The 17,409-nt window shown below is 50.2% G+C and overlaps 1 protein-coding gene across 10 annotated transcripts; it reads left to right on the plus strand.

Annotated features, from left to right (window-relative positions):
* Positions 1–2,697: 2,697 nt before the first annotated feature.
* On the plus strand, positions 2,698–15,568 carry LOC116241501 (caspase recruitment domain-containing protein 8-like). 10 transcript variants are annotated; one of them, XM_090132763.1, is made up of 19 exons: positions 2,750–2,810; positions 3,686–3,775; positions 4,418–4,478; positions 6,498–6,882; positions 7,655–7,715; positions 7,787–8,098; positions 8,186–8,437; positions 8,708–8,758; positions 9,101–9,151; positions 9,763–9,813; positions 10,144–10,194; positions 10,824–10,978; positions 11,551–11,618; positions 11,737–11,957; positions 12,063–12,319; positions 12,579–12,710; positions 12,785–12,941; positions 13,097–13,141; positions 13,510–15,568. In XM_090132763.1, the coding sequence occupies exons 6-19, from the start codon at positions 7,804–7,806 to the stop codon at positions 13,767–13,769; spliced, it is 2,046 nt and encodes a 681-aa protein (XP_089988889.1). In that variant the 5' UTR covers positions 2,750–2,810; positions 3,686–3,775; positions 4,418–4,478; positions 6,498–6,882; positions 7,655–7,715; positions 7,787–7,803; the 3' UTR covers positions 13,770–15,568. The 10 variants fall into 10 exon arrangements, 8 of the variants coding, with proteins under 8 accessions (XP_089988891.1, XP_089988893.1, XP_089988889.1 ...); XM_090132762.1 differs by having other exon boundaries at positions 6,498–7,715; XM_090132760.1 differs by having other exon boundaries at positions 7,437–8,098.
* The last annotated feature ends 1,841 nt before the right edge of the window (positions 15,569–17,409 follow it).

Here is a 17,409-nt window from a genome sequence, read left to right on the forward strand (position 1 = left end):
ATCTTGTAACCGTGAAAATATAAGAAAGACTATCAGAGCAGATGCTGTGGAGCAAGATAAACAGGATGTGAACGCAAGGCTGAGAACCAAGGATATCTCTAGAAAAGAGAAAAGCAAAAGGAACGGCTCACAGCTCACAGTGGATAAGCGCCCGCATGCATGCACAAGGAGTGTTTGTGGAATACTCTGTTGACGTGTAAAGGTGGATGGGAAAGTTGTAAAGGCGGACAGGAAAGCCAAAAAAGGAAACTTGTAAATGTATCTAAGTGATTGGAAAATCTTTAATAAATGATTCGGACCACCCTTCACATCCGAGTCCGTGCCTGGTGTTCACATTTGACCGCCTGGAAAGAGATGGAGAAAAGTAAAACAAAGGTCTTGCAATAGATGGTGCAGTTTTCATTTCTTCCCAGTGCTCTTTCACGGGAATGAGGAGGAAGGCTTTCTCAGCTGGGCTGTGGCTCCGAAGCCGGCCCAACACACGGATGGAAGCGGGGCTGTCTCAGTGCTGCCCGCAGTGTGGAGGGACAGAGAGCTTGGAATCCTGTGATCCTACAGACGTGACAGCACGTGGCTGTGACGTGAGCTATCACAAGGCACTCTGTGATAGCTGCCCGTCAGCCTGAGGGACAGGGATGGTTCCTGAGCTGCTCAAACACGAGGGCTCCCCTCTGGAGCAGGATGGGGAGCGCAGAGCCGCCGAACGGCTGCTGGAGGATTCCTCCTCTGAAGACCCCGGGCACTGAGGAGAGGTGGCCCTTTGGGCTCTACAGGTTTGGCACAGCCCAGACAGAGCCCCAATGGATTGCTCGCCACTGGGAGCAGCTCCAGACACCTATGGGACACCTGCCCATGGTGCTTCCCTCTGTGGGGTGGCATGTTGTCCCCTAACCAGGTTCTATGCCCAGTGTGTGTGAGGCCAATAGGACACCACAGACCTATAGGAGGCATCCCTTAGGCAAAAAGTCTTTTCTTATCTGGCCTCATCCTGCTTACCTGCATTCCTATACAATGGTTAACCCTTATCTTGTCCTCTCCTAACTCAATGCAGTGTGACAACACACAGGCTCCAGGAACCCGGCTGACGTCACCTGCGCCGTGACATCCTCTGGCTGGCCTGAAGCCTCCCAGCTTCTTTGGCCTCGCACCCTGACCAGCCAAAGACTGCCGTGCTGCACTTGGTCCTTCCAGGCAGAAGCTCTTTGGCTGCAGGCAGCCTCGGGAGAAGAGGGAGGGCCCTGCAGAGAGGACAGCCTCTGTCGTGGAGTGTGTTTGCAACTCCATACATCCCGTCTGAAAACTGGCAGGTTATGTCTTTGTGCTGACTGAATGAAGATGGAGTCAAAAATATACCTACAAATTCATCCTTTCTTGGGAATCTTGAAACCTGTTCTCAAATCTCTTTATCATAATGGAAAGCAAGGCTGCTTAGTTTCTGCTTAGCCACTGTATCAAAATGCAGAACATGGCTTGCCACAACCAGAGCTTGCCATCATTTCTCTCGTCAAATGCTGTTATGGTTTGAGACAGCAGACAGAGGTTGATTTTCACCTTGAAGATGCACGTGTAACTCATTTCAGTGAGCAGTCAGCTCCACAAAAAGTGCGAAATGCGCACATCACCACCTAACTACTTAAACACCCTCTGCTGCTGGCAACATTTCCCTTCCTCTGGTGTTGCCACAAACAATCCGAGGCCAGTGGCATCCTGGCTTGGATCAGGCACGGTGTGGTGAGCAGGACTACGGAAGTCATCCTGCCCCAGTACTCGGCACTGGTGAGGCCTCACCTGGAGCTCTGTGTTCAGCTGTGGGCACTTCAGTACACAAAGGAGATGGAGGTGCTGGAGCAGGTCCAAAGAAGGGCAGCAAGGCTGGGGAAGGGCTTGGAGAATATGGCCTACGAGGAGAGACTGAAGGGACTGGGGCTGGTTAGTGTGGGGAAGAGGAGCTGAGGGGAGACCTTACTGCTCTCTTCCAGCAGCTGAGAGGTGATTGCAGCAGAGCGGGGTTGGTCTCTTCTCACTGCTGACAGGTGACAGGACGAGGGCAATGGCCTCGAGTTGTGAAAGAGGACGTTTAGGTCGGATACCCAGGTTGGAAAAACTTCTTTCCCAAAGGGCTGTCAGGCACTGCAATGGGCTGCCCAGGGAGGTGGTTGAGTCACCATGCCTGGATGTGTTTAACAGCCGTCTGGATGCGGTGCTCAGGGACGTGATTTAGCGCAGGGCTGTTAGTTAGGGTAGGATGGTCAGGCTGTGCTTGGACTCGATCATCCTGAAGCTCTTCCCAACCTCAGCCACTCCATCACTCTATTTGCACGCTCTGCAGATGCTGCTCGGAAACCGCATCATCTGCTCCACCCCCCGGCAGTCACAGAGGGAACGCGAGGGAGCACGGCCTCCCCGAGCACCTTTACTGCGGGACGGCGGCAGAGGACACGGGCAGCCCGGCCGGGCCGGCGGCTCTGACGGGAGCGCCGCGCCTACGGCACGCTGCACGGCACCGCAGGGAGCGGAGCCAGGAGCTGCGTGACGTCTGCGGCCGTTACTGGCCGCCCGCACGTGCCCGCCCCCCGTCTCCGCAGAGCCGATTGGCTGCCGCGGCCGTCACTCAACTCCGGGGCGGGCTTCCGCTCCACGGCCGACCGCTCCCGGCAGCTCGCCGTGCGCGTGCGCGTTCCGTCAGGCGGCGCCCGGCCCGCCATGTTGAGTGAGGGCGAGCCCGGGCGACGGCCGTGCGGCGTCGTGACGTCATCGTTGGGCGACGCGCGGTGCTGGGGGTGCGTGTCACGTGAGCGGGGGAGGCCGCGGTACGGGGCTGGGAGCGGCTGCGGGGCTCGGGATGGGGAATGGGGTCCTTGTGGGGCTGGGCTGTGGATCGTGGGGACTTACGGGGTCCCGCGGCGCGGGGAATGCGGGTCTCGTGGGGATATGGGGCGTCCCTTTGGAGCTGTGAAGGCCTGGGCGCGTTTTGGGGGCCGCTTGTGGCTGGGGGTTGGGGGAAATGGGGGTCTCGCTGGGCGGGAATCTTAGAGATTTTTAACTTCCTTTGGCAGGCTTTTCACTGCCCCACTTGCACAGGGAGCCTACTCTATCTTGAAGCCCTTTCTCTACACTAGCCCCTAAGCAAAATCTCTCTCAAATGCTCCTCAGCCAGGGCATATTCAAATAAATTCTCAGAATGGAAGGCTCTTAGCTGCCTTGGTGGGTGTGGGGAGAGCAGTGGATGTTGTCTAGCTTGACTTCTGCAAGGCTTTTGCCACTGTCTCCCATGACATCCTTGTTATGAACCTTAGAAAGTGTGGGATAGGTGAAAGGATTGGCATCTAGCTGACTGGTAGAACTCAGAGGGTTGTTGTCAGCAGGGCAGTCTTGTTTAGAGCTACATCTAGGGGGGTTCCTTAGGAGTCAATGCTCGGTCCAGCATCTTCATCAGTGACCCCATTATGCTTGAGGCAAATCTGATACAAATCTGGGAGGAGTGGCTGACATACTGGCAGGCTGTACTGCCATTCAGTGGGTCCTGAACAGAATGGAGAGCTGGGCAGGGAGGAACCTGGTGAATTTTAGCAAGAGCAAGTGTAGAGTGTCTCACCTGTGGAGGAATAAATGCATGCGTGACAGATTGTGTTTTTGCACTAGAAACTTCCAGTACCAAGTTACTGAACTTGCAGTTTTCTTACAGAATGGCTGCATAAATGGCTGGTTACATTGTTTTTCACAATAAAGATGCTGAGCAGCAGGATAGAGCGGAGGCTGTGATGTCCTGATGGTGGTAAGAAATTAATCAAGAGAGTGTGGGCAATATCCACTGTGATCATAGATGAACAGTGCAAGCTTTTGTAAAGGAATATGCATGGGAGAGACTGCTAAATAAATTTATTTTATTTATTTATGCTTGCTAGCACAGCATAATAGGTATCATAAATCAGGAATTGGAGCTTAGTAACCTTTAGATATTTTCTAATCTGGGTTTCTTCTTAAACATGGCTTTCATATGTAATAAGGAAAGGAAAAATACAGAGCAGAGAAAGGAAAGCCTGGCACAGGATAAAACAGGTTTAATGGTTTCAAGAAATATTGCCCTCCTATGTCCATAGAAATGGACAAAATGATCCTAAACACAATAGGTTGCTGATAGACCTCATATGGAAAAATGGATTAATAAATGCATCGTGTGGATGATAAGCCTGGAGTACCCACCCAGGAAGGAAACAGAAAAGCGTCTCCTCTGATGGGAGAAAAGGATATATAATGAGAAGTGTTTCACTGATCCAGTGCGCGTTTTCTCCCTGGTTAGGAGGGGGTGCATGCCTGTTGTTGCAACAAATAAAAAAAAACTTTGCTGCTTCACTGAAATCTTTGCCTGAACAAACATTATTGAAGCTGGGTATTTCTCACACTTGTTTCTATACAGGTTGGGGCATGAGCTGCTGCAGAGGAGCCCTGTGGAGAAGGACCTGGGGTGTGGATGACAGGTTGGCCATGAGTCAGCAGTGTGCTCTGGTGGTCAAGAAGGCCAATGGCATCCTGGGGTGCATTAAAAGGAGTGTGGCCAGCAGGACAAGGGAGGTGATCCTACCCCTCTACTGTACCCTCGGGAGGCCACGTTTAGAAGAGCATGACTAGCTCTGGGCTCCCAGTTCAAAGAAGACAGGGATCTCCTAGAAGGAGTTCATCAGAGGGTGACAAAGATGATAAAGGGCCTGGAGCATCTCCCATATGAGGAAAAGCTGGTTGACCTTGGGCTGTTCAGCCTGGGGAGAAGAAGACTGAGGAGGGTTCTGATGAATGTTCATAAATATTTAAAGGGAGGTGGGAGGCAAATGGTAGGGGCCAGGCTCTTCTTGGTGTGTAGTGGTAGGACAAGGAGCAGTGGCTTAAAACTTGAACATAAGGAGTTCCACACAGACATGTGAAAGAAGCTGTGTAATGAAGCACCAGAACAGGTTGCTCAGAGAGGTTGTGGAGCCTCCTTCTCTGATAGTATTCAAGATCCGTCCTGATGCCTACCTGTGCAACCTGTTGTATAGAACCTACTTTAGCAGGGGGGTTGGACTCAATGATCTCTTAGGTCCCTTCCAATTCTGTGATTCTGTGAATCATAGAATAGGAGAATCTAGAAGTACTGAATGACTGTGGAAACACCATAGCATCTACAATCTTAAAAATACAGTCAAAATACATAGCACTGTGATAGAATGGAGGAAAAAAATTACCCTTAATTGCCCTTGAAGTACTCCGAAATCAAGGAATTGTAGAATCCTCACAGAACTTGACTCAGGCAAGCAAGCACTAAGGACCTCATCCTTTCCTTCCCTGCATTTCCCCCACATCTCATAAAGGATGAGAATTCTCCTGTGTCCTCCTTCATCTGCTCATATATTTAGAACAGCATTTTTAATTGTCCTTAATGGCAGAAGGCAGATGAAGCTCCAGCTGTGCTTTGCCCTTCTAATTTCTCCCTGTGTGGCCTTACAACACCTTTGCAGTCCTAATTTTGTGCTGGGCAGAAGCAAATCAGCATTAACAGGACTTGGTGGGCACAAAACCACATTTTGCTTCCTTGCTCCCTCAGAGGGAAGTTTTGCAGGGAGCAAGCTCACAACTGATGGCATTAAACAGCATCACTCAGCACTGCTTATAGAATGGGTTATCTCAAAAATCAAAGCCCTGCAAGTTACAAGTGTTCAGAGGTTTACTTCCTCAAAAGATGTATTTTAAATTCTATTTCTAATACTGAATTTAATACAGGGAGGGAACTGAGGTTTATAATCTTCCTGAAAGGAATCCAAGACCACCGTGCCCTTCACAAAACCTCCTTTTGTGGGGAAGTCTCTGGACTCTCAGGAACGCAGTCAGAGACACAACAGGACACCAACGTGGTTAAAAGCTGTTAGTCTACTTTATTGTAGTGCTTGTACTGGCGCTTATCCAGTCAGAGCCGAGAGACGTTCTTGCTTCTTCTAAAGGTGCCCTTGGTTCTCATGCTGCTTATTTTGCTCCACAGCTGCTGCTCTGAACAGTTTTTCCAGCTGCTGAACTCTGAACAGTTTTTCTTGTATTCCCACATCCTTTGGTGTGATTCATGGAAGAAAGAGTGTTCACATGCACTACACAAACAAAAAGAGCATCCCAGGGAGTCTGACTTCATAGACTTGCACATTGCAATGCTAATACTCCATGGGAGAAACATAAAATTACCTCATTTTGCAGTTTCCTGCAATTGATCTGTCTTCTTTTTCCACACCGAGCATATATTCAAAAATTTCACTTGCAGCAAAAACATGGAGGCTAAAGTTAAAATACAACAACAAACACACTACTTTACATGCAGAAATTTGGGAGTGTGCTCTCTATGAGGATGGAGTTCTATCCTTCAGCATTCCAACAGCCTGTGTGCTTTAAAGCACAGCACTCGAGCAATTTTTTTTGAAGTTGCTATTGTATTCTGATTCTCTGACTCTAGATTTTCTGATTTCTTGATTCCACACCAGTGCACAAAGCTATGCACAGAAACAACCCCTCATGTGTCACTCCAGTTCCTTCCCCTCCATTGTGTCATCCAGCTCTGAGAACACTCCTTTTGGATCAGGATCCTGCAGGCAGCAGAGTTCTTCCCGTAAGAATGCTCAAAGACCAGAAGTGAAAGCAAAATTACCCATAACATCCAGCAGCAGAACATTCAGCAGCAGAACACTCTAAGTGGGGCTCAGACCGCAGCTGCTGCAAAGCCTATGGTCTCTCTGCGCCCGGGGATGCTTTCACCTTCATCTTCCTCCTCTGAGGATTGAATGAGCAACTCATGATCCCGTGAAGTCTGAGTCTAGGTGATAAATTCTGCGTCGCATGCTGATGAACAGCTAATCTCTGAGGGTCTAGGTGAGTGAAAATTCGGGGGAGCTAAGGATTCTAGATAGTAAAAAGGCTGTGCTAATTGCTAGAAGTTTTGTGCAACAGCAAGCTATGCTAAATGCTAGAAGTTGTAGGTAAAGGTAAACAGTGCTGCTTGCTAGAATGTTTATGTATTTCTGACACTCAGCTTGTAACCAGAGCCCTGAGATCTGTCCTCATACCTGCCAGCGATTCCAAAGTGGGATAAGCAGTGGCTCATGGCAATCCCAATGCCCTGTAAGCCCACGAGGGTGTGCACAGCTGTGCGTGAGAGTGGCTGGAACAGAAACATCTGGGGGAGCTGGAAGGAATGCAGTGGGAAATAATTGTTTCCACATTGATGATTAAACAGCGACTGTGACAGAGCAACAAAACTCCACTGCTTTGTACACACGTTTCAGGGTTAGGAACTGTTGAAATTGAAGCAGCTATTGTAAATACTTTGGCTTGGCTTGATGTGATGCAGACAGTTCCTTTAAACAACTTAAGCTCTGAAATTAAATTGTATGTATAATTAACCATTTAAAATTATTGGGCTTTAGGTGATCCTTTAGCATTGCCAGGCGGAATACCATCTGTTGGATTATGATAAATTATCAAATTACACTAACTGTAAACAAAGCAAACACAACATAAATGTCATTCAGACCCAGGTTCTCACTTTTCACCAAATGGTTCAGGAGCGATCTTTGATGAAGAGTCTAACAGCTGTTTGCTCTTGCCTCTAACATTTTCATGAAAGCTCCTATTGTAACTACAGCATGGTAACCAGTCATTCTGGAGGAATTCCCAGAAGAAAGTTCTTGTTCCCGTTGGATCAGGTGAGAGTCCCGAATATCCTGAAAGGCTCCTGCTGTAAAGAAGCCTCTTCACTGCAAGCACCTCTCTGCAGCAGCACTGTGGTGAACAATGGCATCAGGAGGCAGTAAGGAGAATGCAGTGGCCGAACTCCTGTGGTACACCCTTGAGCAACTGGAGAAGCATGCTCTCACAGAGTTCAAGACTGAACTCAGCAAGATCCAGCCTAAGGAGGGGTACGAGTGCATTGAGCTGGAGAGTGTGATGGATCTGTCGCCAGCAGCGCTCGCCAGCTTGCTGTACAGCCACTTTGGGCAGTCCCACTGCGTGGAGGTGGCAGCAGGTGTTTTGTGGGCCATGGGATGGATGGCCCTGGCCAATGATCTCCTGGACAAGCTGAACGAGGGTGAGCTGAGGGAGATGAGGTCCAGGAATGGGCCACAGCAGCACTGAGTCACCAAATCACCAAATTCCTCCTCCTCTTCTCTGCAAGGGGCAAGGTTTGTTGAATGGAGCAGTGACCTCTTAATCCAGAAAGTCTATAACGTGGATGGGACCATGAAGGAACTCCTCCAGGAAGGTGTGCTGAGCTCTGAGCAGCATGACAGCATCATGGCAGAGAACACCAACCTGAATAGAATGCAGAAGCTCTATGAACTGGTGCCAGCATGGGATGTCACCGCCAAATATTGCCTGTATGATGTACTGATGAGAAATAATCCCTCCATCTTCTTGCAATATGTAGGTAAGAATGTACTCTGATAATCTTCCCAGCTGGGAAATATGTCCAAAGAGAGGCCAAGCCTTCAGCAGAATGGGGGGAACATAGGCACATCTGTGTGCCTTTGTCCTTGGGTTGGACAGGAGACATTTCTATGGGAGCTGGTGCTCAATAGCAGCAGACATGTGGGAGAGAATGTTAAGAGCACCTGAGAAAGATGCATGCTTTGAGCTTCATGACTGCTGAAGTGGATCTTTAATCCTACATTTATTCACCACTGTATAATCTCTGCAGCAGATACCAGGGTTGAATCATGCTTTGAAGAAGGTGGGATTGAAGAACAAGGTGAGCTCTGAGCTGCTAAGCACTGTCACTCTTTGCTGAACTACATCACCCTCCCAACATCCCCTCCCTTCCCAGTCTATGCAGTAATCCCTTCTAAGATGGACAAGGATCCAGGCTGTCCTCAGCTTTTGTTTCTTCTCCCTGAGCTATGCACTCAGTGCTGCAGGATGCCATTCTCTTTTACTCTCACATTCCACAGCAAGTTCCTCCTCCTGTTGCTCAAATGCACTTCTTTCAGTTAGGAGCTATGTTGCTCTTCCCCAGTGAGACTTTCAAAAGGCATCAATGCACTCAGGTCACCCTGCACATCTGCACCTCACCACTGTCTCCTCTCTCCTGCAGATATCTCCTGGACCGGTCCTGTGACATATCCAAGTGGGATGGAAATGCCAGGTAAGCTCTGAACTACTTGGCACTGTCATCCCTTTGCAGAGCTGCATCACCTTTCCAGTGTCCCCTCCAGTCCCAATCTGTGCAGTAAGATGTAAGAGGATTCATACAGTCTTTGTCCTTTGGTTCCCCTCCCTGAGCTATGCACTCAGCAATGCAGGATGACACTCTATGGTTCTATGGTTCTTGCAGGCCAAAGCAACTCCCTCCTCCTGTTGCCCAAATCCATTTCACAGAATCACAGAATCTTGGGGGTTGGAAGGGACCTGCAGAGATCATCGAGTCCAACCCCCCTGCCAAAGCAGGTTCCCTACACCAGGTCGCACAAGCAGGCATCCAGGCGGGTCTTGAATATCTCCAGAGAAGGAGACTCCACAACCTCCCTGGGCAGCCTGTTCCAGTGCTCCATCACCTCACCTAAAGTTCTTGCGCACATTTGTGCAGAACTTCCTATGCTGCAGTTTCTGGCCGTTTCCCCTTCTCCTGTCTCCACACACTGCATCGCTCTTATAAGGAGCTGCTTTGCTCTGCCCCAAGGAGCCTTCCCCTAGGAAATCAAGACAATCGCTTCACCCTGCACACGTCAACTTCACACTGGTCTCCTCTCTCCGCAGAGACCTGCCTGTCCAGTTGTGTGAGCTATCCAGGTGGGATCGAAGTACCAGGTGAGCTCTGATCTGCTCAGCACTGTCACTCCTTTGCTGAACTACATCACCCTTCCAGTGTCCCCTCCCATTCCAATCTGCGCAGTAAGATGGACATGGATTCAAAGAGTCTTTGGCCTTTGATTCCCCTCTGTGAACTATGCTCTCAGAACTGCAAGATGACACTCTATGGTTCTTGCAGGCCAAAGCAACTCCCTCCTCCTGTTGCCCAAATGCATTTCTCTTGTTAGGAGTTGCTTTGCTCTGCCCTAAGGAGCCTTCCCCTAGGAAATCAAGACAATCACTTCACCCTGCACATGTCAACCTCACACTGGTCTCCTCTCTCTGCAGAGATCTGCCTGTCCAGTTCTGTGAGCTATCCGGGTGGGATAGAAGAAGCAGGTGAGCTCTGATCTGCTCAGCACTGTCACTCCTTTGCTGAACGACATCACCCTCCCAGTGTCCCTTCCTATTCCAATCTGTGCAGTGAGATGTACAAGAGTCCAGACAGTCCTTGGCATTTGCTTCCCCTCCATCAGTTATGCATTCAGCACTGCAAGATGACACTCTGTGATTCTACAGTTTTCAAAGGCCAAAGCAAGTTCCTCATCCTTTTGCCCAAATGTATTTCTCTTGTTAGGAGCTGCTTTGATCTTGATCAGAGTCTGCTGTGACAGGACAAGGAGAAATAGTTTCAAACTATTGGAGGGAAGATTTAGATTCCGTATAAGGAAGAATTTTTTTACACTAAGGGTGGTGAGGCACTGGCACAGGTTGCCCAGGGAGCAGGTGATGTCCCATTCTTGAAGACAATGAAGGTCAGATTGAACTGAGCAACCTGATCTAGCTGCAGATGTCCCTGTTCATGGCAGGGGATTTGGACTAGGTAACCTTTAAGGGATTCTTCCAATTCAAACGATTCTGAGATTCTATGATAATGATGGAAATGCAAGGACAGAATGGAGGGGAAGAGGCCACTGCAGATTCTGGGGATGGAGAGATACAGGAGATAACTCTGTGTTACTTTACAGCAACATCTGAGAGAACAGACACAAACTGGAGAAAACTAATGGGAAATCAAAATCTGCTCACACCGTGTACACCTCCAGAACATGAGCCTCCACAGATGGAGAGTGAGAGTGGGATTCGCTCAGGTGCCAAATGCATGGCATGTCCCTGGCAAGAGGTAAGGTTCTGGGCTCTCCTGCTCTTTTCAGAGAGGTTTTTTGGGCCGCCCTTGCATGCTTCCCTCTCTGGTATTTCTCACCAGGGATTCAGGGCCTGGAGCATTTCTGCCATGAAGAAAGCCTGAGAGCACTGGGTTGCCCAGAGAGGTTCTAGAGTTCCTTCTCTGAGGTTCTTCAAAAGCCAGCTGGACATGGGCCTGGGAAACCTGCTCTGGGTGGCCCTGCTGGAGGGTTTGGACTGTGTCATACGATTCTAGAATCATTAAGGTTGGAAGAGACCTCTCAGGTCATCAGGTCCAACCATTAACCTGTCTGAACATGGAGTTATAGAATCAAAGAACCATAGATTCATAGAATGGCAGAATCACAGAATTCATGGAATCATGTAGGCTGGAAAAAAAGTCATAAGATCAAGTCCAAATATCACCTAACACAACAAGTCCAGCACTATACACTTCCCTGAGTGCCTCATCCACACTTCTCTTATATCCCTCCAGAGATGAGGACTTCGTTAAGCAGAATTGTCTCCAACACTGAGCCTAAACATGTCTGTGCTTCTATGCTTCTTCAGGATGACAGGGCAGAAGAAGTGAAGCCAGAGATTACTGGAGGCAGAGAAGGCAAGAAAGAGACATACAGGTGAGCATGTGGTGGCTGGTACTGCCCTGTCCTGAGAAGTGGCCAACAGAAGGCAGGGTGATCCCACAGCCAGGTGTCCAGCCTGACAGTCTTTCTGCTCTCCTTCCATGCTGCACAGAGCTCATTTCCCTCGGGCCGGTTTCTTCCGCTGTGCTGAGACAGAGCTCAAGTTCCTGGTGAGGACAGCCACCACTGTTGAGTACGAGTACTCCTTCTGGGAACGTCACCTGCCTGATGGGATCCCCGCTGGATGGATGGAGGCTGGACCGGTGTTCGACATCCATGCTATCCTGGGTGCTGTTGAGGCCATTCATCTCCCTCATTTCTTGTGTCTCACAGGTAATGCAGTGAGGATAATGGCGTGGTGGCTGAAACAGCCCTGGGGGAACATCAACACTCCCCAGTAGGGCAATTTGATCTGTGACACATTTTGACCATTCACAGAGGGAAATGTGAACACATCTGAGATGCGTATCGGCCATGTCATCAATGGGAACCTCCTCCTGGAGAAGCCTGATGCAGTGAAGCCATTCCATGCAGAGTTGAGGGACCCCAGTTTCTCCCCCATGGGAGTCATCTTGCTTTCTGCCGCATTCCCCTTCATCCCCGTGCACTCCCTTGTGCTGCTCTACCGTGTCATCAGGGCTGCTGACATCACCCTTCACCTCTACCTCATCCCCAACAACCATGGCCTGGAAAAGGTGAGTGCAGCTCTGATTCCATATTTGATTTTGTGGCTCTCAAGATGGTCATGTTTGTGCAGTCAAGAGATGGGTTCCTCCATGGAGAGATTGGGTTCATGTGGTGCAAGCCTTTGGCAAAAAGGCTCCCCCAAGTCACGATGCTAATCCTGCTCACCAGATCTCCTTGTAGCTCTTCCTACTCACTTTATCTCCTTGCTTTTCAGTCACTTCTCCCATCATCATTTCTTCCCATGGTCAATGTGCAATCTTTTTGCAGGTGGTGGACAAGGATGAGAAGAGACGAGGCCGTTCACTCTTGGTGAACAAACCTCCCCAGACTAAACGACCACTGAACTTTAACACATGGTACCGCGTATCTGGTCCTTCACAGGCAGAGATAAACCCTAAAGTAAGTTGGGCCATGTGCCTCACAACTGCTATGAAGGATGGCAGTGCGCTGACACACTAACCTGCATCTGCCAGGAGCTGAAATTCGTCTACCTGACATCAGACAGCCGCCAGCTCCACACCGAGATCTACAACAAAGACCTCCAGGAGGGAATGCAGCTCTCTTTGACGAAGGTTGCCCAGGAGGGTGAAAAGGAGTGTGACCCACTGTGGGCTGCCTTCCTGAGGGCAGGTAGGAAGGACATGATGCAGCACTGGTTCAGTGAGGCCTGAAATGAAGCCTCAAGTTTGGGAAGGGAGCAGGGGTGGCTGACATCTGTCAGGGTGTGTGTCTAAGCCTCCTTTTTTCAATCTGTACCCTCCACTCTCCTTTTTGCTCTTCTCCAGGGGACATTGACCCTCCAGCTGCCTCTTCTCCTCCTTCGTACTCAGGTATGTTCTTCCTTTAGGGTGAGTGGGCTTGGCCTGGAGGTCCAGGTCTTAGTCAAACCAATGTGGAGAGAGAATTTCTTTGTTCTCCCTAACGTACCCTAGAGAGCTAGAGGGGAAGGTCATGTGGCCATGATGTCAAATCAGAATACTTCAGAAACCTAGATAGAGATTGAGGTGAGGACTGGGATGAGTTCTCTCTTTGGGCTGTTCACTTGTGCAAAGTCTTGGCAGAGGTGGGAGATATGAGATGGCTTAATCTGCCATGCCAAGGGAGAACAAGAAGCAGTAATAAGGGTCCTTCAGTCTTACCGAAGGCGGGATATTTCCTACTTAGCAGCAGCACCCAATCACTCACCCTTCTACTGTAGCAGGGCTGCATTTTGTGGAGCAGCACCGAGAGCAGCTGATCCAACGTGTGACATCTGTCAGCACTGTGCTGGACCGGCTCTATGGGCACGTCCTGAGCAATGAGCAGTACCAGAGCATCCGAGCAATGCCCACCGTGCAGGAGCAGATGCGGCTTCTCTACAGCTTCATGCCCAGCTGGGATGTCACCTGCAAGGATCTGTTCCTGGATGCTCTGAAGGATACCAACAGTCATCTCATCCAGGACCTGCAGGGACAGTGAAAACCATCTCAGGTTCTGAGTGAGCTCAGCTCATGGACGCCTTGGGGAAGATGAGCCCCTGGATGGGCTCTAAATGACTCAGGGAGCCCTGAACTTGGGCTGTCTTTAACCCAACCAACCTGCAGGAGATCCTCCTTAACACCCCCTTAGTCTCTGTTGCCACAGCACTGACCCCAGAACCATCCTGTTATCCCCATCAGGGACCAGGTTCATGCTGGTGTGCCAGCACACAGAGTCACAACCTTCTCAGAAGTTTCCATCTTAATTCTGCAGAACAAGGAGCTTGGCAATCTTTTGCTGAGGCAGCACCACCCAAGATAGAAGCACAGTTATTCCTACATGGATCATACATGTGATCTCTTTTTATAGTTTCTAATTGGGTACTTGATTTCATCTTTTCTGGGCTTGCTTTTTCTGGGACTGGAAGATTCTGTCTCATTACAATCTCATTTTCATACTGATAATACATGCTTTATCAAGTAATTAGCCCTTAATGAGCCTAAAGACCAATTTCAGGGCAATTTCCCTTCCTTGCTGACACCAGAATATTATCACTTTTGACACACTTGGGGCTGAATTGTTCCCTTTTCTCTCATTCTTCCTATATTTGTGTCAATTTTTTCCACTTTTCTGTCCTCGGTGGACAACTTTGAGACTGTGAACACATTGTTTTTCCTTTTCACTTTTCTTCAGTGGATTCTGGGAGCAATGTATTAGCAGCAATTGCTTCCAGAGGTAAAGAAGTGTACAGGAACAATTTTCCCTATCATCATGATTCTATGATTTAACTCATTTCATTTAAATTGACCTTTGTGGTTCAGCCATTCAGTTCTTGTAATTCCCAAACACACCAGGGCAAGGAATTATCCCTCCAATAATAACCTCCAACAGTGCGAGAAGATCCACATTAAAAGTGCCAAATTCTGACAGTATCAAATGCTTATTGACCTAATTCCTCTGTTGTGTTGGCCTCAAGGGAGTGGGAGGTGGTAATGTCCATGATACACAAGTCATCTGGGATATTAGCCATTTTGGGCCCAAGCTGCGAGGCTGGGGGCTGGATCTGACAGAGTGGGGCCTGAGGAGGTGAGTTCTACATAAGATTATGTGGTCTCCATCGGGTATAGGGTCTTCGTGAGGTATAGATTGTCAGTGGGGCCAGTCTCCAAGAGTTATGGTGTCCCCATGGAGGATAGGGTATCCGCAAGATCCAGGTTATCAATAAGATGGGGCTTTCATTTGTCATAGGGTCTACGTGAAAGTTAGGGCCTCCAAGGGGTGGATCTTCCAAGTGCTTATATATAGTCTGTGTGGGATACAGGGGGGTCAGAAAAACTGCCATTCTGGACTTCTGGATGGCAGACATCAAGCTGTTTAGAACAGCCACGTCCAAACCGTGGCCCAGCACAGCCTGCACTGCAATGCAGCCAGCTCCTTTCATCAGTGTGCTATTAACCCGATCTGGACTGAAACCAGGGACAGGGAGGGCACAGTGCAGTGCCAGCTCAGTTATGGCAAACCAGTTTATGTACTTCATTACATTGGCTTACAGTCCTGTGAGAAGCAAGAAAGATGCAGCCATGTTTTTCTTTGTAATAAAGGAATGTGAGAATAGGTTTCAACACAACTGCCTAACAAGATCCACTAGTTTATTTGTGACTCCATTTTCTATTGACGTAAATACTTTCCCTGTGGATTTGCAAGCAGATTCTATAAAATTGCAATCAAAAATCTGATCATGTCTCTTTACCAGACTTGGATAAGCCCTCTCTGACCAGAGAGAAACACTCCTTGTTTCACAGTCACACCATACTCATGTCACTGCTGTTTGGCTGTACGCACATTTGTGAACAAGTGTTTTCAAGGATGAAGCACAGGAAGAGTAAAATTTCATCATGAATTTCTGACTAACACCTTGACAACTCACTGAGAATTAAAAGCACTGCCACTGAATCAGACCGATACGTTACTTTCACAACAAGGTCACATATCCCACTAGTTTTATATTATTGTTACTTTCGTTTTTATACCTTATAATAAAAAATCATTAAAAAAAAATTGTTATGTTACCTGTATACATTACGTATACTATGCATTTAATGAGGACTGCTCCAAAGGTAATGCCTCCTGTTTGCACACAACAGAGCTGGACATTGGTGGGAAAGCAGTAAAGGTTGAACCTTCACACCAATTTTCTACTATATTTTGTTTTCACACGACAGGCAGCCTCCTCAGCTCTGGCAGCTCCTGGAGGCCTTCCAGCAGCTGCACGGACCCACTCAAACTCCACTCCAGTGCCTCCGCCACAGCCACCCCACGCCTTCCACCAGGCGCTGCTGCAGCAGTGAGAAGATCGCAGGGACACCGCTGGCAGTGGCACTCGGACCCCGTCTTCCTCCTCCTCCTCGCTCTGCGACGCCTCCCCCGGAACCTTCAGCCTCGCTCAGGGTGTTTTCGCCATCTTTCCCCTGAGCTCCGGCTCTGAGCCGCTCTCCGAGGCCTCGTCCAGCACCAGCGTGGGGGAAAGGCGGGCAGCCATGGCGTGGGAGAGGGGAACAAAAAGGAGAAAAGGGAGTCGAGAGAAGACGGCCTCCATTAGGCACGCAGACCCCCGGCCGCTACCACTGCCAGACCCTCGTCCCGAGTCCAAAAGGAACACCCCAAAAAACAGCCCCGTGCCACCCTCCGCCCAGCGAGACCCCCATTTCCCCCAACCCCCAGCCACAAGCGGCCCCCAAAACGCGCCCAGGCCTTCACAGCTCCAAAGGGACGCCCCATATCCCCACGAGACCCGCATTCCCCGCGCCGCGGGACCCCGTAAGTCCCCACGATCCACAGCCCAACCCCACAAGGACCCCATTCCCCATCCCGAGCCCCGCAGCCGCTCCCAGCCCCGTACCGCGGCCTCCCCCGCTCACGTGACACGCACCCCCAGCACCGCGCGTCGCCCAACGATGACGTCACGACGCCGCACGGCCGTCGCCCGGGCTCGCCCTCACTCAACATGGCGGGCCGGGCGCCGCCTGACGGAACGCGCACGCGCACGGCGAGCTGCCGGGAGCGGTCGGCCGTGGAGCGGAAGCCCGCCCCGGAGTTGAGTGACGGCCGCGGCAGCCAATCGGCTCTGCGGAGACGGGGGGCGGGCACGTGCGGGCGGCCAGTAACGGCCGCAGACGTCACGCAGCTCCTGGCTCCGCTCCCTGCGGTGCCGTGCAGCGTGCCGTAGGTGCGGCGCTCCCGTCAGAGCCGCCGGCCCGGCCGGGCTGCCCGTGTCCTCTGCCGCCGTCCCGCAGTAAAGGTGCTCGGGGAGGCCGTGCTCCCTCGCGTTCCCTCTGTGACTGCCGGGGGGTGGAGCAGATGATGCGGTTTCCGAGCAGCATCTGCAGAGCGTGCAAATAGAGTGATGGAGTGGCTGAGGTTGGGAAGAGCTTCAGGATGATCGAGTCCAAGCACAGCCTGACCATCCTACCCTAACTAACAGCCCTGCGCTAAATCACGTCCCTGAGCACCGCATCCAGACGGCTGTTAAACACATCCAGGCATGGTGACTCAACCACCTCCCTGGGCAGCCCATTGCAGTGCCTGACAGCCCTTTGGGAAAGAAGTTTTTCCAACCTGGGTATCCGACCTAAACGTCCTC

Source organism: Phasianus colchicus, unplaced genomic scaffold (assembly GCF_987193195.1).
Source record: "Phasianus colchicus unplaced genomic scaffold, bPhaCol1.hap1.1 HAP1_SCAFFOLD_44, whole genome shotgun sequence".
NCBI classification, from domain to species: domain Eukaryota; kingdom Metazoa; phylum Chordata; class Aves; order Galliformes; family Phasianidae; genus Phasianus; species Phasianus colchicus.

Coding starts and splice junctions, on each gene's coding strand:
- LOC116241501 (XM_090132765.1), top strand. CDS start 7,804: ATGGCATCAGGAGGCAGTAAGGAGAATGCAGTGGCCGAACTCCTGTGG. Junction 9,152..9,762: donor AAGTGGGATGGAAATGCCAG/GTAAGCTCTGAA, acceptor CTCTCTCCGCAG/AGACCTGCCTGTCCAGTTGT. Junction 12,320..12,578: donor ACAACCATGGCCTGGAAAAG/GTGAGTGCAGCT, acceptor ATCTTTTTGCAG/GTGGTGGACAAGGATGAGAA.